This window comes from Orcinus orca, chromosome 8, assembly GCF_937001465.1.
Source record: "Orcinus orca chromosome 8, mOrcOrc1.1, whole genome shotgun sequence".
Taxonomy (NCBI): domain Eukaryota; kingdom Metazoa; phylum Chordata; class Mammalia; order Artiodactyla; family Delphinidae; genus Orcinus; species Orcinus orca.
The window spans coordinates 42346519-42370875 of record NC_064566.1 but is presented as its reverse complement, the minus strand read 5'-3'; the positions used below and the strand labels follow the sequence as shown (position 1 = coordinate 42370875).

At 36.4% G+C, this 24357-nt stretch overlaps 1 protein-coding gene across 12 annotated transcripts in view; it reads right to left on the bottom strand.

Annotated features, from left to right (window-relative positions):
• The window catches only part of BTBD10 (BTB domain containing 10), a 72071-nt gene that overhangs the window by 2162 nt on the left and 45552 nt on the right, over positions 1-24357 (bottom strand). For 9 of the 12 annotated variants that reach the window (XM_004279168.3, XM_033404474.2, XM_012536505.3 and 6 more), the window contains 6 exons: positions 21644-21840; positions 19329-19614; positions 16578-16680; positions 14962-15082; positions 4886-5083; positions 2253-2363 (listed from right to left, as the gene is read on the bottom strand). In XM_004279168.3, the coding sequence (XP_004279216.1) occupies positions 2253-2363; positions 4886-5083; positions 14962-15082; positions 16578-16680; positions 19329-19614; positions 21644-21797 (973 nt within the window). In that variant the 5' untranslated portion in view covers positions 21798-21840. Of the gene's footprint in view, positions 1-2252; positions 2364-2394; positions 3102-4885; positions 5084-14961; positions 15083-16577; positions 16681-19328; positions 19615-21643; positions 21841-24357 lie in introns of those variants that run through there. The other 3 variants (XM_049713815.1, XM_033404475.2, XM_033404472.2) reach the window with 3 other exon arrangements.

The following is a 24357-nucleotide window of genomic DNA, read 5'->3' as shown; positions in this document are numbered from 1 at the left end:
GAGAGGCGCTAAAATCATTAACTTGAGATGTCTGTTTTTTGTGATGAGCAGTAATCTTCTGATTTTTTTTTTCCCAGCAAAAACTCCTATATATCCTGGCTCCTCCCTTACCTCTTTGGAACAGTTTCTCAGAGCTGTCTGAGAGGCTGTATCACAGGCTATAGTCCTCAGTAAGGCCACCAAATAAAACATAATTCTGAACATTCAGGTTGTGCATTTTTTTCAGTCAACACAGCTTTCCCTAATTAATTATATCTTCCTCATCTTAGATGATAACCACTGAAGAGTAACAACTGGTAACAACCATCCTGGTTTCGGAAAAATTTCAGTCATTTACTAGTAAGGCAATTTCTCTGAAGACATACTTTCCTTAGATGCTATCAAAAGTTCCTTCTCTCCTTCCCACTAGCATGAATTGCTAGTTTAGACCAAGTACTGGTGAACATTTTCTGTAAAGGGCCAGACGGTAAATATTTCAGGCTTGTAGGCCATATGGTCTCTATCACACCCACTCAACTATGCTGTTGTAAAGTGAAATCAGCCACAGACAATACATAAATTAATGAGCATGTCTATGTTCCAATAAAACTTGATTTATAAAAAACAGGTAATGGGCTGGATTTGGCCCATAGGCCATAGTTAGACCATAGTTAGAATCAGAAAAAAATACAAAGGCCTCACATAGTAGGGACTCAATTAAGGATTCTTGCATAGGAGGATGTTATGTAGGCATCGTAGGTAGCTAGTATATTTAGCCACGTGTGGCGTGTGTATGTGGTTGAGGTGAGGGGGAACAGGGGCAAGGACTAAATACCTTCTAAGGACCTTTTGTAGAATGTCTTCTTCGTTTCATACTTCCACTCAATTACCAGCTGAAGGGCAGCAGTAGAGATCAGAAAGGTTTCTACCCTCTATTATTCCCTTGTCCTTGATTGCTTTTGGACTATTAAAAGTCTTTAAAATTCCCATCTCAGTGTATTCCACTCTGCCCTCCACACAGAATCACCACTCTAACACAAGTGTAATCATATTACATCCTTGCTTTAAAACTACCAATGACGCCCTCATGCTTAAAGAGGAAGGTCCATCCTCCTCAGCACAGTATATAAGGCTTTATTTTTTACAATCTAGTTCCAACCCACTTGTCATCAGGCTTCAGATCAAGTAACTGCTCCCCTGCCCACTCATCTAAAGTAGCTCCCTCCAGTTACCTTCTCTTTAGCTCTGAAAGGAAACAGCTAAATCCCATCGTTTGCAAAATCACAGAAGAGGGGACATACTGGTGAAGCTAATGTGTCCTCTTTTTTAAGCCCAAAGTTTCCTCCCCTTCCCACAAAGACCCTGTTTCTGGTCATTCTTCCATATGTCTCAGTAGCCCATTACAGCGATCTCCAGAAGCTTATCTGGTCATTGATCTGAACACCACAATCTTCGTTATCACCATCACAAACACAGAAATTACTATGTGCTAGGCCCTATTTTAACTCATTCTGTCCTCACAATAACCCTATAAAGTACTTATTAATGCTCCCATTTTAGATGAGGAAACGAAGGCAAAGAGAAGTAAAGTGCCTTGGCCAAGGTCATACAGCTATTAAATCATAGGCTCTGAACACAAGCAGTCTTTACCCTTTACTATGGTATGCCAAAGAAGATATTTTGTTTTTAGTAAGGACACTTTAAAATAAAAGAAGCATCTGACAAAAATTCATTTAAATCAAAAAGTAAAAAGCAATCTAAAAAGTATGCATTTAAGTAAGATGAAGTATATTTGCAATTCAATTTAATTTGAAAATAAGCTATTATACTTTAAGACACTAGGTAAGCTACTAGCACTGTTTTTACATGAATTTTCAGAAAGTACTAGATTTTAATTCTGTTGAGCTTTGATCACGATCACTACTAGGCAGAGTCCTGTCAGTCTTACGGGAATATACACACATGCGTGCCAAACACACTCCATGGGCTTAGTCAAAAATGCATTAAGTCGGGCGACGGCAGAAAAGACAAATTCATATCTCAATATTGCTAGGGATCTTATGGAATGAATAATAATTTCTAATGGCCTTCTATTTATCATCTCAGATAAAGGAAGCTGATTTTTGTTATTTATATGTCTACTGCATGAGCATTCAGTAATCATTTGTCTGAATTTTTCTCAAAATATTCAAACTATATTCTCAATGGGATCCAGTTGTTTAACCTTGCTTTTTTCAAAAGAAAATTAATAGAAAATAGTGAAAATGTCTTACCTTCTATTCCCAATCTAATCTTCTTAAGACCCCTCTCCTTCAAAACTGATTTGGCCACATCTCTGTTTTCAATGTACTTGAAAAATCTATATAATTTTGTGCTATAAATAACTGGAAACAAAGAGACAAAAATATTTTCTTATTAAAATCAAAGTACTTGGAGATGACTCAAGTTTATCTTGATCATCAAAGGGGCCTGACAACCCTAAAAGCCCAAATAATGGATGCAGTGATGCCAAAGGATGACTAGCCAACATGACAGGACAATTCAGTACAGTTAATACATAAGCAAATGTCTACATAAGTTGAAACAAGAAAAGCTTTAATAACCAATCAGATAACCCAATCCATAGGAAGAATCTCCTTCTGAAAGATATATCATATACAAACTTATTGGAATGGGATCTGCCCCAATTTCTTCAAATAAAGAGAACCAAAAAAAAGGTATCACATGATTATCAAGCAGGCAAAGTAAAGGACTTTGCTCTGATGCCTACAAGGCCTCATCTGGAGGGGAAAAAACTGCCTTGTCAGAAAGTACAAAATGGATACATCTTGCATTTCATGGATTGAGCAACTATTAATAACTCCCCCAAAACAAAGGCCCACCCCACAAACTGTTTTCCATTCAGGCGAACAGTCCCATTTAATATAGATGTTAAAAATGGCAGATTCGAGCATGTTCTGCCTAGGTTAGTCTGTTTAGAGCAAACTGGCTTTGCAAAGGACAGACATTCCACTGACAACATGTTGAGTCTTCCAAATGTGCTGGGCACTTCAGGGAGTTAGACTGATGGACCTTCCTCGCCTTCTCTCTTTCAGGTGGAGTTATCTCCCTTAAAAGGTGAACTGCAAAGGTTTTTTCAAAAAAAGAAAAACACACTCACAAACCAAACATGCTGGTTTAAGAGCCAATAAAAGGAAAAAAACGTATACAGAAGCTACTCATGGAGTAAATTTGTGATTATTACTACATCCTTAAGACTACTGATATTATTTTAAGATAAAGATTTTTTGACATCTCAGAATGGGTGGTGGTATAATGTCACATTTAGGAAAATCAGGCTGAAGAGACTATCTCATCTCTGTCTACTCAAATGTATCTTCTTTACGTTGGAACATCTTGGCACAAAATGAAACATATTTATAGACAAATTGAGTAAAAATGTTTCCAGTCCTTTTAAGCTTCAATGTTTAAGGTAAGAAACAAAAAACAAACCAAAAAACATTGAAATGAAAAGCTCAATAACTAAAAAGGAAAAGCCCAGGTCTATTATTATTCCTGTATCACCATAATATCATTTCTGTGCTCTACAGCTGGCTCTACTCTCTCGGAGTCAAACTTTTTGAAAAGTAAAAGTTTGTTCATTCCTTTTTCTACACAGAAAATGATTTAGTGTATTTCTTCTGATTTTTGGTAACCTTTTATTTTTCCTGTGCTTTGTTCAGCTTTTTATTCCACATATTATTATAGAAAACCATTGTCAGCAAAGAGCCTAGGAATGAGGAAATAGTAACATTTTATTATTCTAACTGTCCACAGAAGAGTCAGAATAGTTGTTCAAGTGTATCATGCAAAGGAAATGTCTCAATGTAAATTCTGAAAAGCGCTACGATAACGTAATCTAATGAAAATCTTTAGAATTAAAATAAAAAAGAATACCACTTAGTCTGCTTTATTTTTAGAAAAGGGTAAGTAAAATGGAAAAATCAGAGCTTAAAGGGCTCCATACTTTCTATAATCGTGTACTTTTTACTTAAACCCTAATCCTTACCGAGTCAACACAGACTGGAGGACAGAACAAGATGTTGGGCTATTTTACCTAGCTCCTCAAATCATTCTTTTAACTCTTTTTCTCAATCTATGAAGCTGTTCAAAAATACTAGATTGGGTTCACCATGAAAACAAAACCAAACCAATATGAGATAAATTTTCTAACAGAAAAAAAAAAATCAAAAGGTTCTAATCAGAAAAAGTTTGGTAGCGCAATAAGAAAAAAGTTAGTCACTGCTGCTCAAGATGTGCCGTTTTGGTCAGAAATACCTAAAGTTCTGCAAAGCTTTTCGGAAGGGTCACTGTTATCCTCCAGGAACACTTATGACATTAAAAAAGGAATGTCTTAGAACTTAAAGTCATCTTTGCAATCACTGAGTTGAAGCTTCTCATTTTATATACACATAGAAATTCATCTAAAAAAAACAACTTATTTTTTTATTATCTACTATTCCAGGATCTACTTCTCTTGGATGCTTCTAAATGCAAAGAAAAAAATCATTAAGATCCAGATACTCAACAAAAAGCAAACCATTTCTGTGCATGACATGGGCGGGTACACTTTTTCTGTAAAGGGCCAGATAGTAAACACTTTGGGCTTTGCTAGCCATGCGGTCTTCATTCCAACTACTCCACTCTGCCATTGTAGCGCATAAGCAGCCACAGACAATACATATAACTTTGTTTATAAAAACAGGCAAAAGGCTGGATTTGGCCCACAGGCTGTAGTTTGCCAACTCCTGGTATAAGTAAGAGTTCAACATACTTTCTTTATAAAAACTGTCCTTTGATCAATATTGTAAAAGATAAAGAGAAAATCTGTGATGATTTGAGAGAGAAAATATGCCACAGGACTTACTTTGTGAATATTCTTCTCCCATCTGTGGTGGATACTCTTCATCCCAATCAACCACATCATCGTCTGTAAGCACCACTATGTGGCATTCACGTTCCCCACTCTGGGCACTAGCTACCATGAGAGGCAGAATCATTTCTTCCAGGTAAAATTCGAACTGTCTACGAGCACCATCATTTGATAACTCATGCATTAGGGCACCTGAAATAAAAGCCACAAAAATATCTTCATTTTGGGGGTGACTGATAAGTAAAAGAAGAGCAGAAACAACAAACAAAACAGCAGAGTAGTTCAGCATCTACTTCGGGATCCTGTAGACAATATAGTGGTTATTCTTTAGTCAACAAAACTTTGCCCAGGAAGAGTTCTTATGGAACTGTAGAATCTTACAGCAAGAAGGGCCAATTAAAGCCATCCAACACAAGCCCCTTCATTTTACACATCATGAAGCAATCTGCCTAAGGTTACAAAACTAATTTGCACAATCAGAATTAAGTCTACCCTCCAGGGTATTTTTTACTACATCATTTTGTCTTCCATCAATGTATGCAGTTATATCTTAAAGTATATCCTAAGGATATTTTTTCAGATTATCCATACGAAATAAGATAGCCCCCATATTCCATCTCCCACATTTTCTTTCTCAGAAAATTATTTACAAACAACACTGATATTACTGTGTAGGAAGAGGAGTGAGATGAAAAGGGTCAACTGGCTTTGGGATAAGGATGGTAAAAGGTCAAGCAAAATATAGCACGGTACAGGAATTACATTGCTTATGTGACCCTAGAATTGAGAGGAATGAAAGATGCACTTCACTTGATCCTTCTTAAGTACAGCCATAATGAACAACTTTAAGTTTCCAAATACACAGTCACAAACTCACCTGCACTGACCTAATCATTTTTATTTTATTCCTATTTCAATGGCAATGTCCTATCTCTTATCTAAGGCTCTACCATCACAGGAACTACTGGGAGGGTAAGAGAAGACACTAAAACTCAAATCTGTAGTCTCCCAAATTAGAGCTTTTTTCCCCCCTACAACATGTTGTCTAATTATATAATAACTATTAATATAATACATGATTAAATAATTATAATATTATGATTTAGCCATGTCTCTCTCTAGGCTGGCTACTTCTATTGTGATTTTTAAAATTCCCTTTATAGTCAAACTCCTATATATATATATAAACACATTCTCTTTCCCCTAACTTCTGAACCAATTCCAATCTGACTTCCACACTCACTACTCAAAAGAGCCCTTGACATACAGTCTCCAAATGACCTCTAGATTGTTCAAGACAATGAACATCTTTTTAAAAAACTTTTACTGAAGTATAGTTGATTTACAATGTTGTTAATTTCTGCAAAGTGATTCAGTTTTACATATATTCTTTTTCATATTCTTTTCCATTATAGTTTATCACAGGATATTGAATATAGTTCCCTGTGTTATACAGTAGGACATTTTTGTTTATCCATTCTATATATAATAGTTTGTATCTGCTAGTCCCAAACTCCCAATCCTCCCCTCCCCCATGCCCCTCTCCCTTGGCAACCACAAGTCTGTTCTCTATGTCTGTGAGTCTGTTTCTGTTTTGTAGATATGTTCATTTGTGTCATATTTTAGATTCCACAAATAAGTGATATCATACAGTATTAGTCTTTCTCTTTCTGACTTACTTCACTTACTATGATAATCTCTAGGTCCATCCATATCGCTGCAAATGGCATTATTTCATTCTTTTTTATGGCTGAGTAACATTCCAGTGTGTGTATGTGTGTGTGTGTATGTGTGTGCACGCACGCACACATACATACACACACACGCACACCACATCTTCTTTGTCCATTCATCTGTTGATAGACAACATTTAGGTAGTTTCCATGTCTTGGCTATTGTAAATAGTGCTGCTATGAAATAGGGGTGCATGTAACTTTTCAAATTAGTTTTGTCTGGGCATATGCCCAGGAGTGGGATTGCTGGATCATATGGCAACTCTGTTTTTTTTTTGAGGAACCTCCATACTGTTTTCCATAGTGAGTGCACCAATTTACATTCTCACAAACAGTGTAAGAGGGTTCCCTTTTCTCCACACCCTCTCCAGGATTTGTTATCTGTAGACTTTTTAATGATGGCCATTCTGACAGGTGTGAGGTGGTACCTCTAGTTTTGATCTGCATTTCTCTAATAATTAGCAATGACGAGCATCGGTTCATGTGCCCACTGGCCATCTGTATGTCTTCTTTGAAGAAATGTCTATCTAGGTCTTCTGCCTGACAATCAACAACTTTTAATCATGATCTTATCTGACCTCTTGATGGAATGCCTTACAGGGACCACTCCCTCCTTAAAATACTCTCATCCCTAAGGTCTGATACTACCGTCCCTGGTTTTCTTTCTCCTCTCTGGCTGTTCTTCTTCAGTCACCTTTGTCAACTTTTTCTCCTCCAGCCTGTCATTAAGTATTGTTATTTCTCAGGGAAGTTCTACGTTTTTCTTTCTCTCACCTTATGCTGACAATTCTCAAATTTATTCTACTAATTCTGCCTTCTATATTCTAGATGCATTATACTCAACTGCCTCCTGGAAATCTCCACTCGGATGCCCCCTCACCGGCACCTCAAACTCAATATACTCCAAATTGAACTTAATCATTTCTGTCTCTATCTCTCTGCAGTGTTTTCGAAATCAGTAAATGGCACCACCATCCACTCAAGTTCTCAGAATCATCACAGAAAAGTGCTAATCATATAACAGGCTCTTAAATATTTGTAGAATAAATGAATGAATATTTGATTCCTTTTTCATCTCTTAATTCAATCATTCCCCAAGACCTAACAAGTCCACCTCTTAAATACATCTTGAATTGTGTCATTTCCTCTCTGGAAGATGCTATTTTCCAAAGATAGCTGCAAAATCTCTTATGCCACATGCTTTTCTGCAATGTGACTTTGATATCTCCTCCCAGCAAGAGAAGTCCAATTCCTCTCTCCTTCAATTTAGGCTGGTTGTACTGACTTGCTTGTAACCAGGGGAGCACAGCAGAGGTGAGGGGAAAATGACTTGTGGTTCTGCCTTGGTCTTGGGAATGCTTGCTCTACAAATGCTTCCTCTCTGAACCCAGTCTCCAGGCCTGGAGAAGCCCAAGCCACATGAAGAGGTCACGTGGAGCTACTCTGTCTGACAGTCTTCACTGAACGCAGCCTTTGAGTTGTCCCACTTCAGGTGCAGACATGTGAGTGAAGAAGCCTTCATCCTTTTCAGTCACCTCATCCTTTCAATTCTTCACAAGATGAGGCCGCAAACATTGTGAAGCAGACATAAGCTATCTCTGTTGTACCCTGTCTGAATTCTTGGCCCACAAAATAAGAATAATCACACTTTATGCTACCAAGTTTGGAATGGTCTGTGACAGAACAACAGTTACAACCAAAACACAGTCCAGCCCCACTGCACCCCTGCCCCCCGCAGTCCAAGTCATCAGTAACTCTAACCCAAACTACTGTAGAACCCATCAGTTGCCTCTGCCCCTGTGTAATTCATCTCCCCCACCGCAGACAAACAAATCTAAATAGGTGTCTCTAGTTTAAACCTTTTATGGCTTGTACTATCCTTAGAATAAAAGTCCCAAATCCTCAACTTGGTCCTTAAGCCTGTTATGTGTAAAAGGAGGTTCCAGATCAGTGTGCACAGTCCTTTAAATACTATCCATATAGTGATGACTCCCGCATATAAACAGCCCACACTTCTCTCTTTAGACATGTATACCCAATGCCCTACTCAGCATTTCTACTTGAAGGTCTAATAGGTATTTCAAATTTAACATGTCCAAAATCAAGCTTTTAAATTTCTGCTCCCCATGAAGTCTCCCCCCATCTCAATTAATGGCAACTCCACACTTCCAGGTAAAGTCCTTTTCTCTTTCCCACCTCATATTCAATCAGCAAGCAAATGCTTACAACTCTACCATCCAATATATCCAGAATCTGATCACTTCTCACTGTTTCCACCCTGATTTAAGCCACCATCATCTCTTATTTGAATTATAATAGCTTCCTAATTACCTCTTTGTATCTTAATTCCCCTTCCAGTCCATTTCCAACCCAATAGCCAACAGTGATTCTTTTAAAGCATACGTCAGATCAGGAATACAGCACTGCATGAGTCTACATTGAATTCTGTGCAAACAGCGAGTCCATGAAATGGTAAAACATGGCAGCCTTACAGATCATATCACTTCTCTGTTCAAAACCCTCCAATGGCTTATCTCACTCAGAGTAAAAGCCAAAAGATAAAGGCCCTACACGACCTCGCTCCCCTGGACCTCATCTCCTACTACTGACACCCTCACTCACTCCACTCCAACTATACTAGCCTCTGCTGCTCTCAAACATGCCAGGCAAACTGCTTCAACATTTGCTCTCACTGTTAACCTCTGTTTGGAATTTACTTCAATTTTCCTCTGCAATGAAAGCCTCTCATATTACTCTTTGTCCCTTCCTTACTTTTTTCTCCCTCCTCAGCACATATCACTATCTAACATACCATGTTATTTGTTCATATGTTACTTGTTTACCTTGTCTATTGTCTGTCTCCCCCAAAAGAGTGTAAGTTCCATTAGAACAGGAAGTTTTGCCTGGTTTGTTCCTGCTGCATCCCCAGAACTTAGCACAGGGCTTGGTAGAGAATGTACAGTTAATAAACATTTATTTAGTTAATAAGTTTTGTTTTCTCCCTACTTCTCTGGCCTTATATCTCACCACTCATGCTCTACCTCCTCCACTGTAGCCATGTTTCCCTTCTTTCAGTGCCTTAAGCATGACATATTCCTTCCAACTTGAGAGCCTCTGCAAATACCATTTCTGCTGCCTGGAGAGCTTCTCACTCTCTTTTCCATTCCCTTAGGTCTCAGCAATTTTTATTTTATTTTATTTTTTTTTTGCGGTACGCGGGCCTTTCACTGTTGTGGCCTCTCCCATTGCGGAGCACAGGCTCTGGACGCGCAGGCTCAGCGGCCATGGCTCACAGGCCCAGCCGCTCTGCGGCATGTGGGATCTTCCCAGACTGGGACACGAACCCGTGTCCCCTGCATTGGCAGGCCGACTCTCAACCACTGCGCCACCAGGGAAGCCCTAGGTCTCAGCTTTAATGTCACTGACTCAGATAATCATCCTCCATAGCCCCTTTACCATACACCTGTCACAGCATCTCATTTCGTCACTGAATTTTCACAGCTTTTCATTACGTGTTGAATGCCTGTCTTCCCCACTAGACTGTAAACTCCATAAATGCAGGGACAATGTCTGTCTTGTTCATCACTATATGTACTATATGCATGGAACTCATTAAAAGCCTGATTAAGAAGAAAAAAATTATACAAGTTAAATAGTAAACTAGAAATACGTAACTGGTAGGTAGGAATTAGAGATAAATAGCTGGAGGGACTTCCCTGGTGGTGCAGTGGTTGAGAGTCTGCCTACCGATGCAGGGGACACGGGTTCGTGCCCCGGTCCGGGAAGATCCCGCGTGCCGCAGAGCGGCTGGGCCCGTGAACCATGGCCGCTGAGCCTGCGCGTCCGGAGCCTGTGCTCCGCAACGGGAGAGGCCACAACAGTGAGAGGCCCGCGTACCGCAAAAATAATAATAATAATAATAATCTGCCTACCAATGCAGGGGACACAGGTTCGAGCCCTGGTCTGGGAAGATCCCACACACTGCAGAGCAACTAAGCCCGTACGCCACAGCTACTGAGCCTGCGCTCTAGAGCCCACGAGCCACAACTACTGAAGCCCGGGCGCCTAGAGCCCGTGCTCCGCAACAAGAGAAGCCAGCCGCAACGAGAAGCCCACGCACCGCAACGAAGAGTAGCCCCTGCTTGCCACAACTAGAGAAAGCCCGTGCGCAGCAACAAAGACCCAATGCAGCCAAAAATAAATAATACATTAAAAAAAAAAACAGCTGGAAATCTATGGTGTATATGTAATATCTAAAGCCACAGTGATGAATGGCATCACTTAGATTAATTGTATAGATTCTGTGAGAGAGAAGGTAGCTGAAGACAGAACAGTTGGGAAGGACCACGTTCAACGTATGAAGGATCAGGGAGCAAGTGAGAGGAAAAAAAGCAGAAGACCTAAAAGATGGATGTCGAAGAGGCAGTCTTGAAGAAAGAGTGACTTAACAGTGAAACCTAAAGGAAATGCCTTTAAAGACAAGGGTACCAGAATTACCACTAAATTTAATGTTGTTCAAAATATTATAGTCAATTCAGTAAGACAAAAAGATATAAAAAGTTTAACTTACAACAGGGTCAATTATCTACCAAGAATATAAAAGAAACAACTGAAAAACCATTAGAAATAAAACAGAGTTTGGTTAGGTGGCTAAACATAAATATGCAAAATTCAATAATTTTCTCATACGTTAGCAGTTAGAAAATCTGAACATATTCTACACACAACAGTAACAAAAATACAAAATACCAAAGAATAAACTTAATAAGACCATTGCAAAAGAAGACAAAAAAGAAAAGTGAATAAATGGAAAGACATAGCAGTTGGAGCAGGAGTCAGTATAATAAACGTGTTAATTCTTGCAAAAAGTTAACTTCAAAGAATCAATGAAAAGCTCAAAAGTTTTCAAATGATATAGTTTTCTGAATGTCTACAACAGACACAGGTCAGATTTGAGTATGTTTGAGCCTGAGGATTACTCTATACAAAGAGGGAAAGACTAATGATACTAGAGAAGATGACAGTAAGTGGAACAGTGTCCTAAACAATGCATGAAGGGATAAAAAGAGTTTATTCTTTCAACAAATGTTTATTGAATCCTTACTATGTGCCTGGCACTACGGACACAAAGTTGAAAAGGTATAGTCCCTGTCCTCAAATTCAAACTGATTTAATGCTATAAACTGAAAAATAGAGCAAGACTGGGGTGGGGGAGAAAAAGAGAGAGGGGGGCGGGGGGGAGGGAGAGAGAGAGAGAAGGGGGGGAGGAAAGAGAGAGGAGACAGAAAACATAGAAGTGTCTCTGTCGTTTCAGTGTCTCTATATTTCTGTGACTCCAAACGTAGTCTCTGCCTCTTATCTCCCTTCTCAAACTAAATGTAACTTCAGTTTTTTGATATTTGTTTACAATCCCACTATCTCCCACGTGGATGGTGCCTTTCTTCCTGGGCCTTCTGAACTGGTCCTTTTGCAAACTTTAAATTTCATTTTCCATACCACTTTCACCCTGGACACTATATTTTCATTTCTCTTAGCCCCAGGCCTTCATTTGTGAGTCCAGCCCTGGTTCTCAAAACCTCTTCTGGATTACAGTGCTTATCTGGTAAAAGAATATAAACAGTGAAGAAATTATAGTCTAGTTGGGGAGCTACCAACCGAAGTTCCTTCACTATATGGTAAGCTCTATGACAGAAGATTAACAAGTCATTTCCTCACTGTACTAATCTTCTTGCCACTAAACATAGCATTCCTTCTGCCTAAACACGCTTCCTCTTCCCTCTCCTCCAGAAAGCTTCCTCAAGCCCGCACACCGAAGTTAGGTACAGCTCCTACATGCTCATTTAGTACCCTATTCTTCCTCTAACACAATATAATTTACTTATCTGTTTTTCCCACTATACTGCAAGCATGATAAGGACAGGGGTCTTGTCTTTTCTTGTTGCTTTTTACACACCTAATATTTAGTATAAAGCGAGTATTCAATAAAAATGCAGAAAATGAGTGATAACTATGTAAACCATTAAACAAGCTGTTATTAAAGCATATTTTCTAATACAGTTATTCACAATATATTTTCATGTGGAAATATAAAATAGCAATGTACAATATGATCCTTTAATATTTTTTATTTTACTTTACCTTTATTTCCTAATTTTGCTACTATTTTTTTAAAGCAAACCCTTATTTAACACTATGTGTCAAGCACTATCCATTTAATAATCTACACAACAACCTTGTGAAGTAAGTAATATTACTGTCTCCCATTTTAAAGATGAGGCAACTAAGAAACAAGGTTTTAAGTAACTTGCCCAAGAAATCCAGGATGCTCTATTCAATATACATTTAGTACTTTTGTAATTTTAAGTAAGAGACAAAAAGACATTTTGGTGTAAAGTGCCATTACAATATTCAGTAAAAGCACATATTTGCAGGAAAAAATTCATTTTTGGACTCAAGTCTACACCTACAGTATCCTTTTATATTTTACAAGACCATTTCCATCTCTTCAAATTCTATATAGCTTTGTTGCAATAAAGTCTATGAGAATCTCTAAATTTCCAGTAATACATATTACAAGTAATCTAGAAACACAAGTATTATTTAAAGGCCAGAAGTTTAGAAAAACCATATTACACATATTTTCTTTCTATTACACATAAATATTCTTACCTTTAATTCCATAACAAATAAATGATACTTAACAGTGATGACAAGGTAAACTATGTCCAAAGGATTACAGAACTAAAATCCATTCATCTATAAGGAATCTTGTGTTTTTTTAATCTGACAGTCACCAAAATTCAACATTTAATCATATAAAGTTAAATTAAAATGGTCCCGTGAATAAAAAAACACAAAACTTGAAGTCAAAGAATTATAAATTAGAATAATTAATGCTCATGATTTCAAAAAAACATTTTTTAAGATGTGAAAACTTTGTTCAAGTTTACAGCTGTACGCTTCAGCTGTCCAGCTACTTGACTTTAAACTTTTAAGTATCATTTATATAGAAATGGACTCAAAGGTGGACCATCCAATCCTTTGTCCCTATGGAGACTTTAAATGTCTGGCAAAAAGAAAATGGTACTTAGGAACAGACCTAATAAGGCCACTCATTTGCAAGAAGTTAAATCATAATTAAGCATGAAGGTTCGCTACATTTAAATATATAGTAGTTGCCTTACAAATTTAAATAAAATTTTCCATTCACAATTTCTAACACATCAATGTTGAGAAGGTATGACCCCACTCTGCTAAACTAGTGTTGAGTTTAGGTAATGAAGTAAAGATAACCATATATCTGGGACTAACACATATCTATAATCACAGGTAGCAAACTTTTAAAATGGCTTCCCACATTATATAGGATAAAATGTAAGAATATTAGTTTAAAGACCTTCCATAATCTGGCCCCCCTATTTATTCCCATCCCCTTCCAGTCCCAATATAGTCTCTGCACCAACTAGGTTATTTCCAAAGTCTATCACTTACATCTGTAATCCCCAAATGAGTAACCTTCCTACTCCATTCTTGCTAAATCACTCCTATTCGCTCTTTACTACCTGTCTCCTCTGAACTCTTCCCCAATCCCACTAGCCCACAGTGACATATGCTTCTTCTGAACTTTTCCAACCACTTAATACACAAGTCAAAATTTGATAATTCTCATATACATTTTGACTTTTCTGTGTATAATCACCTTTTTTCTTAGGCATGATATAACAGTAAAAGGGAGGGGTGCTAAGGAAGGGAGTGACAGGAAAATATCAATCACAGAGTTAAGATTTCCAAAGGTCTAGACCCTGCTCTGAGACTATGTTTGAAGTTCTTGGATAAAGTCATTTAACCCTTTGTATAAATGAGGGCTAAGTACTTGGTATTCAATCTAAAATCTTTAATGACAAATACTCTTTTAGAGAATTATTTATATCTTTCAAAGTGGCTTAGGATGTTATATTACATGGCAAGTACAAAAAAATTATAAATTTTTGGTTGATGTGATCTGAGGAGTGAAGGCAAATACCACACTTGGCCAAAGCCAGGGCTCCCAAGCTGGGAGATGAAGACTGGCAACAAATGATAGAGGAGACAGTTGAAGAGGAAATCTGGGAGAGTCTATAAACAAAAAAATTATTAAAGTTGAAAGAAAGTTTTGGAAAATTACACCAAGAGCTTACAAAGATTTCTGTGGACTTTCACAAATAATCTTCATGGTATTAGTGTTCTAGAATTCAATTAAACAAATACTTGAAGTCTAGGTAAACAGCATTATTTCAGGCATTTCATTCCAATATATTTTAACTCTACAAACACTCACACACAAAACATCATACTTACTGAGATCTCTACATTTAATAGTACTATATTCAAAAGAGATACAAAGATAGTCACAAGCTTCTCTCAGTTCAGGAATAGATATGCCATCAGGACAACGGATTATTCCTGTTTTATAGTAATCCTAAAAAAAAAAAAGTAAAGAATGCATAAAACATCTAGTGCACGAGGTAGGCAAAACTTATTATTAAGCTTGGGCTGGTAGAATTTTCAAAAATCGTGGTACTCTGAGGAATTGTGGAACTTTAAAGTTAGGTGGGACCTCCGTTCACCTAACCACTTTTTCATTTTACCAACAAGAAAAATTTATGTCCAAATGGGTTCACTGACTCACCCAGTTATTATAAAATTATTTAACAGCAGAGGTAAGATTAGCACCCAGGTCTCCTCATTAATTATGCATCTCTTCTCTCTACTATATCATGCTAATGTATATGTATTCTCCCCCTTACAAATTATTTGTCTACATAACTACCATGCATTTTTAAAAAATTTTTTAAGGAAGTTAAATGATATATTTTAAGTTACCTTAAATATTACCTAGAGAATTGAGCAAAATTTAAGGTTTTTAGTAAAGAACTTCAAAATCATATCCAAGTATTCAAATACATGCAAACAGAACACATAATTAGATATTCTTCTTCCAAATACTGTTCTTTGGTGTTGCCCACATTATTACGAACAATAATAGTAATTATTTCCAAAATCTACTTAAAATGCTGTTAGGGGCTGGCCGAGAACTACAGATAAGTTACTGCATAGCTGAGTCATGGAGTAAACTTATCAACTCCATTGGGGGTCAAATGGAAGTATGGGAAGCTGAAAAGGCACTTCCCCCAAAATTAAGATCTGCCTCAAGCTTCTTGAGGTTCAGAGCCACAGCAACATTATTTCTGAAGTTGCTACATGAATGGAAGCAAGACATCTTCTGGTACTTTTCAAAGTACTTGTTAGTACTGATCATTATCAACTACTTTTCCTGTCTTGTACCTCAGGATCCTCCCTCTCCTCTTCCCACAAAACTATTTAAGGAAACCATATTTTCAGACTGTGGCATAAACTGTCACACACTGTAAATCAAACCTTTATCACTGATTTAAAATTACAATAGGGACTTGTAGTATTAATTCAAATATTTCTCAAAATAAAAAGTTAAATTTTTTTTTAAGTTTTAAAACAAAGATGGTAAGAAATACATTTTAGAGATGACTTTTAAATGTTCGTAAGTGTCCATTGTTAGTTATATGCAATAAAATATTAGAATTCCAGTAGCCACATTTATTCTCTGGTAGTAAAAAATTATCAACTTACTGTATTTAATAGAATTAAGGAGGGTGGAGTAATGTGACTATAGAAATGTTACCACTAAACTCTTGAAAGAATTGCCTGTGCAGACTTAAGAGATGAATTATCCCCTATCTTATCTTTATGAAGGTTATAAAATTAATTTATTTATATCATATTATATTTACACAGCAAAAAAAGATAAATTGTATTTTTTTAAAAAATGCCCTGGATACTTCCATAGAGATATCCAAATAGAACTCTGCTTCCAATCCAAGTACCTAACAAGAAGGGGTCAACTGATTCAATCAATACACATAAGAAAGAGCACTCACCAGAATAGCTCGAAACACAGTAGAGCCAATCCCCTCTGCCACTTCATACTCTCCCTTCTCATTGGGACGTGTAAAGTTATGTTCTCTGCCAGATCCAAACATCCTATGGTAGCAAATAATTGAGAAATATATCACTAAGATATTCCTTCAAAAGGGAAAATTGTTTTCATGTACAAAAGTAAAAAGGAATTATAATTTAAGCATTAAATTGTCATTAAATTAGTTCAAGAATGTTTATCAGAAGTTTATTCAGGCAAATGTAATAAATGAAGGAATATTAAAATATGTTTTTGTGTGAGGAAACAGTAGTAAAGATTCCCTATAAGAAAACAAAATAAATTAATAAAATTCAGAAGCTAAAAAACTTTCCAGTCCCTTCACCTCAGGGGATGAAAAAAAACCATCAATCTAGGAGAAATTCTTATACTAATTTTAACCAGAAAAAGAAAGGAAGGAAGGAAGGGAGGGACGGAGGGAGAGAGGGGGAGGAGGGGAGGGGGAGGAGGGGAGGAGGGGAGGAGGGGAGGAGAGGGGAGGGAAAACTATGCTATCTGTGCCTTTTCCTTAAAACTACTGTCTTCGAGGCAAAGTTATTCTATAAAGAAGCACATATAGTAATCTAAACTAGAAAAAAGTAAAATAAGGGTATGCAGATTAGGTTACTTTTCACAATCTTAACTATAAATGTAACAAATTTTGCACAAGATTCTTATACTTGCATTCCAGAACTGAAAAACAAGCAATCAAATGCTGGGGTAGGGAGAAATGACCAAGTTAAGAAGAGAATGAAAATTCTAAATAAGTAACAAGCTCTTAATTTTTACAAAAAGAAAATACAAATGAATTTATATTTTTTCAAGTCATATTGTTGGCCCTTTAACAATAACTATTTAGAAAAGAGGCAATTTGCAAAACAGGTCCTTCAAAATGAAAAGCTGAATGCATAACTCCCAAGAAAATTTTAAAATTGTGATTAAAGGAATTTGAACCTCTGAATTCAATGATGCCACCATTCTTAAAGTAAATATGGCTGATCTAAGTTTTCTATTCAACAATTTCCCAATTTAAATAGTTCCCTCTTTTGTTATAACACAGAAACCTATAAACAACAAAGCTTTTTTATTTCAAAGTTTCCAAAAGAATGCCAACTGTTTTTGACAGTTCCCATGAATATTAATTTTCATCCCCAAAGATATGCTTTCGTCAACTGACATGAAAAGAAGCCTTCACTGATTTGGGAAAAAAAGAAGAAGAGAGTCTTTCAGGAATCAAATGTCATGCAATTTTCTCAAATACTTGAAATTTTTACAAAAGGGGAAAGCTATACTTTTCAGATCAATATGGATCACAAACACACAAAAAATCTTTTGCATTTAAGAAAAATGTAGCCTATCAGTTGAAGAAAAATTTCAAATATCTACTTCTACCTTTTAACTGTGTTCCTTTACAGTTTAGGTAAAAATATAAAGTATTATCAGTGTTGAGTCATACTCTTAGGAGCTCCGATCAACAATCTTCCCTATGCTTCTAATAATACATAAAAGCCTATGGAGTTCAAGTATTTTTTTTCGTACAGATGTAAAGTCTAGTGCCAATGTTAAAAGGAAATATTTGTCTACTCAAAATGTAAACAGTGTCACATGCTGGCATTTATTCGGTATTCAGAGATACTTACAAATCTCACACACACACACACACACACACACACACACACACACACACACACACACACACACACACACACACACACGCCAAATAGTTACATATGCAACCTAGCAAAAAACACAAGGTTTTTTTTTTTCTTACCTCATGTAAACTTCCATTTCATTTATGTGTCTCCTTCGTTTTATATTAGAATGAATGGAAAAAAGGCACTAATTTTACAATTAAAAGGTGTTTGATCCTAGTTTTTTTGTTTTTGTTTTTTGCGGTACGCAGGCCTCTCACTGTTGTGGCCTCTCCCGTTGCGGAGCACAGGCTCCAGATGCGCAGGCTCAGCGGCCATGGCTCACGGGGCCCAGCCGCCCCGCAGCATGTGGGATCTTCCCGGACCAGGGCACAAACCCATGTCCCCTGCATCGGCAGGCGGACCCTCAACCACTGCGCCACCAGGAAGCCCTGATCCTAGTTTTGAACACTTTGAAAAATCAAGTCTATATTCTTAGACAGAAGTTCCCATAACGAGTCCATATTGTCTATATCAGTTCTAGATTGTGGTTCCCATAACTAAAAACTTTATATTAATCTATTACTCCAGACTAGTACAGATTAAGAGACAATTATCTCTCCTTCATTCTACTAACTACTTGTTAATATTATTTCTTTTTTAAGTATCTACATCAAATTGATAACTCATGCTAACTTTTCAGCTAATGAAATGCTGATACCTGCTGTATTTGGAGGTTGAATTTGGGAGCCCTAAGTGAAGGAAGCATTATCACTGTTAAATTCACCTTGTTAAATACAATCTATGCTTTCAACCTATAGAGATCTTTTAGTGTCCTGTCTTCATTTAACTAATATATTTGCTATTTCTACTGGTATAGCAAAGATTATTTGAAATAAAAACAAGTTCAAGATCTGGCTCTACCACTTTCTAGCCGGATTAACTTCAGCAAATTATTTAACCTCGAAAGCTCAGCAGGAACACTGTATTCCACCAGAGAATTACTGTAAAACTTTAAATGAAAAAAACCCAAAGCAATGTTAAAGTGATTTATAATTAATAATACAAAGAACAGCAATACAAACCTGCCCAACATTGTATTTGGCTGTGCAGTAAAAATGGATGGGTCTACAACAAATCTAGTGTTATCCACTATTAGTGTCACTCGTTCTGACGTTCTTACATTCCGAGCTCCTTCTTTTGCATTTTCATACACAAACACCATTTCCCCAGATGTCTTACAGCTACCATCTGAACTTGACTGACTACTGTTTCTGCTGCTGTTCCCAGCACTGCTACTGGAACCACTTGGAGATGCTTTTTGAGGACGAGGACTGCTTGGACGAGAGGAGCTGTGATCTTTCTCACGTTCTGAAATATAGATGTTAAACAAAGTTATGCAAATTTTCTTTTTAAAAATTTGAGATTTATATATATCTTTTAAAAACTGTGATTTAGAAAAGCTGTTTTATATCCCTGCATTTCTGTTTTGATTTCAAATAAATTTTCCCAGATCATATATGTTCATTTATTTTCTAGGAATGAAAGCTAAAACATCAAATTGTTTTCTAAAAAAATTAATTTTGTAGACTTTTTTAAAAAGATGTATAGCTGACTAATGTTGACCCAGACTAAGATCAAAAGTAAGGTAAATTTTATATTATTGCTCTACTTAAAAATATATAGAAACCCAAGGAGAGGAATATTCTCAGAAGTCACATAAATAAGCATTAAAAGTTAGTAAAAGATTAATAACAATTTTAACTCTCCTAAACACTGAAAGTATTAACACTATTCTGAAAACACAAAGTACAAACTTTGGACTCTTACTATGTTAATAAGGAAATCCCCAAACCAGCTATTTGTCTCACAAAAGGAAGGTCCCAAAGGAAGAAAAAAATTTCACTGCAGACATTAAGTATATTTATGTTTTTAAATGACTCTTAATGTCTTAGCAAATTAAGTGGTTTTAATAGCTTATGATATACTGCTTTGTTCTCATTCTCATTTTTGAATAAAGCACTACTAAAATTTTATAGGATCATATTATTAGGTATAATTTTAATAGGAAACATTGTTGAAAGTCAGAAAATTTTCTTTAGCGGTTCCAATAGTCTACAAAGGGGACATTAAAACTAAGATTTTGTGATAAGTTTCCTTTAGAGGCTAGATTACTAAACTTTAAAGGTGACCTAAAAATATACCTCCATCTCATCAGTTTCATCAGCTTTTGCCAAATTCCTCCATGACTCAAGCTACTCAGAACACTCTGTACAGCTTTACTGGTTATATAATTAGGTTTGCTGTATCTCCAGAGATACCCTGACACCTCCCTTTTATTGCCTATTTCCACAAGGCTGGTAGCATCCCAAAAGTAAAATTTGCTAAAGTAATAAAATAATTTATCTCCTATTCTCCTTCCAGATACTAAACTTTGCATATAACAAACTGTCAACTCTTATTTATACTTTTGTTGGTTTTTAGCTTATCAGTATTAGTCTGACTTTTAAGACCTACTTAGATACTGAAAACATCTCCACATAATCAGACCCTAATATAAATGATTTTGGTTTATACAAGGTTTTCAGAAACTACCTCAAATAGTAAGTCAAATTATTTAATTTGCCACTTCTGAGTGGAAAATAAAAATCAGCAAGCTCACATTGTTTATGTACCTCCACTTCAGACTACTGTTTTACAGTCACACAATGTATTTACCTGGGGTAATAGCATTCATTTACAGTAGTAAGTAGGAAGGAAGAAAAAGACCTGAGCTAGTTGTCAAGAAAAGAGAAAAAAAAAACCACTTCACACCTTCCTTTTCCTCTTCTATTTTTTTTATTAAATCTAAAATATTGTCAAAAATCAAGATAAATTACCTTACGATGCTTACTCTTTCACTTCCTTTTTTAATATGATTAACAAGGATTCTTATCAATAATTCACTACAAACTATTTTAAAATAAACCACTGCTCAATATCTCACAAGATAAAAATCACGTAAAAAAAATTTTAAATCTACATATTACAGTTTTAAAGGCTGTTCAAATTATTTCTTTTATAAGACTGTCCCAGACTATTAAAAGAAATTCACTTTTAAGTTTCATTTAATAAGCTGTTTTTTCACAGCAAGAACCAAGCTAAGCTAAAACAGAAGCAATGAACAGAAGAAAGAAGTTAACTTTAATCTGAAGTATTAGGCACAAATCATTGTTATTACTGTATTAAAAAGGTAAATGCATTGGGAATTCCCTGGTAGTGCAGTGATTAGGACTTGACACTTTCAATGCCAGGATCAATCGGGAAACTAAGATGCCGCAAGCCTCGAGGCGTGGCCAAAAAAAAAAAGGTAAATGCATGCTTTTAAAAACCACTGGGAAGCTTAGTTGATTTTACATACCAACATGGTGCTGTCGTGTTGGAGAAGTAACATTTCTAATACAAGGAGTGAGCTGAGATTCTGTTCTTTCGTGAGATGAATCTCGAGATCGGTCACTTGACCTTCGTCTATCTCTTGATCTCTCATGTCCCCCACTAGCACCATGTAGACTCATTTTGGTGTGCTCAACAACTCCTTTAGCAACACGTGAGGGAGCACTGATAAATTAGAAAAGAAAATTAACCATAAAAGTAGAACATGAAATCACAAATGCTTTCCCAAAAAACCCCAATTAACATAAAGCTACTAATATTTTGAAATGCAAGAATCAAATGTTACTTTACAATTCTGAAACCTAATTTACTTTAAACTTGCAGGTTTTAAAAATTCTGGAACACTATGTCTTTAAAGATCACATACTCCAACTCAGTCTTCTTTTAAGGATGAGAAAGCCAAAGCCCAGAATGGTTAACTGACTTTTTAGTTAGTAATAGAGGAGGTAGTGGTAGTAGTAATGGCGGCGGCGGCGGCGGCGGCGGCGGCGGCGGCGGCGGCGGCGGCGGCGGCGGCGGCGGCGGCGGCGGCGGCGGCGGCGGCAGAGACCACCCAGACCTCTTAAATATTACTCAAGTGTTCTTTTGATTTCCTTGATTGTCAGGGGGAAAGGGAGGGAAAGAGCACCAGCTTCTGGAACTCTGAGGTATGGGCAAAGTAACTGGTATCCCTGACAAAATAAGTCTACATGCTATTTTGATTTTGATTGAACCCTCTTCAAAAATTTTAAAAAGCATTTTTCTAAAAAGCTAACGGCACTGACTATGTAAAGTTACAGAATTTAATATTTTGAAAACATCCTACATAAATTTGCCCATGAGAACTGAATAACTGGGAATGATGATTAAAATATTCTAGTTGACAGCATTCATTCACACAATTATTTATTAAGTTATATATGCTATGTGCACAATGCTGTGCTACCTGCCAAGAAAGAAGCAGCTCCCTCAGGGAGCTTATGATTTAAGTGTAGCAGTTATATACATGGACATGCAGAAATGTAAACAATTCAAGAGCTATCCCAAATTTCAAATATAAAATGACTAAATGTATCTCAAATATATAACTAATAAATGAGTGACAGATAATAAATGCTTTAAGTTCTCACATGAAGAAGACATCACTGTAAATCACTGGAGAATCAGGCACTAACAAATAAGATTTTAATAATCAGAATACACTGCAAGTAGGAAAACTGATAGGAACAAAAATGAGAGAGCCTGACCTAAGGCAGGTGGAAATTTACCACCTTAGCAAACAAAACACATGCTTCATAGTTTAAAAGTATTAAAGTGCTTTTTAGAAACAGAAGAAACAGGAATAGAAAGAACTTCATGGCTTTAGAGTAATAAAGACTTAGAATCAATTGTCCATTAAGACTTAATTGCTCAACATGTTGAATGTTACTTAACATTTTGGAACCTTCATTTCCTCATCTGTAAGCTGTAGATTCTTTTTACTTTCTAAGTTCAATATGAGGATTAAATGAAGTATAATAAGTAAGCTGACCAGCAATGTGCCTGGTACAATAGAATCACCCATTAAATGTTAGTTTATTTAGTTATAACAGGTGAAGATAATAAAGTTCAAAATCACAAGACTTGCTCAGAGTCACAAAGAATTTAGTGGATACCCTATTAACCTGTAACCTAATCCTTTCAATTCATTCCAGTACCCCCTCCACAATGTTACCCTGCTCTCCTTCACCAAAACCACACCAGTTAAAAATTTAATCTTGATGATTCAGTTTTAAATCCAATAATGTTCCAGGATCATCTCCTCTGCTGATTATTAGCTATAACACTTCATTTTGTTATTTTAGTGGTTTCTTTCATTATGAAAATCGCTGTCATCTCACTATAACAGACTAAAAAGACAAAAGGCTGACTTTGTCACTACCCGAAGAGTGACTTCTATGGAAATAAAGGCAACCTACCAGCTTGTATCAGTCATTTGTCTCTCACAAACCTACAGACAGAAACAAACAAACAAACAAAACCCTCTACTCCCACCTTCCTTCTAGTGAAAAAGATCAGAGTAGGATCACATCCTTGGAACATAATTTTTTTCTTCAAATAGAACAAATCAAAAGATCCTACTTTCAGGTTAAAAACCTTCAGAGTAGGAACAATGGAATTTCTGGCTCGTGTCCTAAAGTAGGAAAAAGAAAGGAATCCACAATAATAGAATAAGGATTATATATTGGAAAAAATAACTCCTTAAATTATTCTAGATGCTAAGTTTTAAATGTGCTAATAATAAACACATTTTCTAAATATGAATCTAATTGATAATTTAACAGACAAGGTACAAACACAACTACAACTAAGGCAAATGCAGGATAAATGTTCGGTAAGGGCCAAGCAGACTGATTAATTAAATAAGGATTTCAACTAGACATCTCTCTAGCTGAAAGACTAAATGCTGCTAAGCATTCTGCTGAAATATTGGCTTCATTTCTAAACTGTTTAGATGTTAAATCAATGCAAAAGGTGTCATAATACACTCCTGTCCTTTCTTTTCATTCTCAAATGGAATGTACTCTGAATCAGACCTTCAAAATCAGATGTCATGGAAGACTAATTATGTCCTACTCTATTTAGTTAAATAATTTTAGAGCAGGAAAGCACTCTAAGGGCAAAAATAATATGTGCAAACAAAAATGAGGGCAAGCAAGTTCA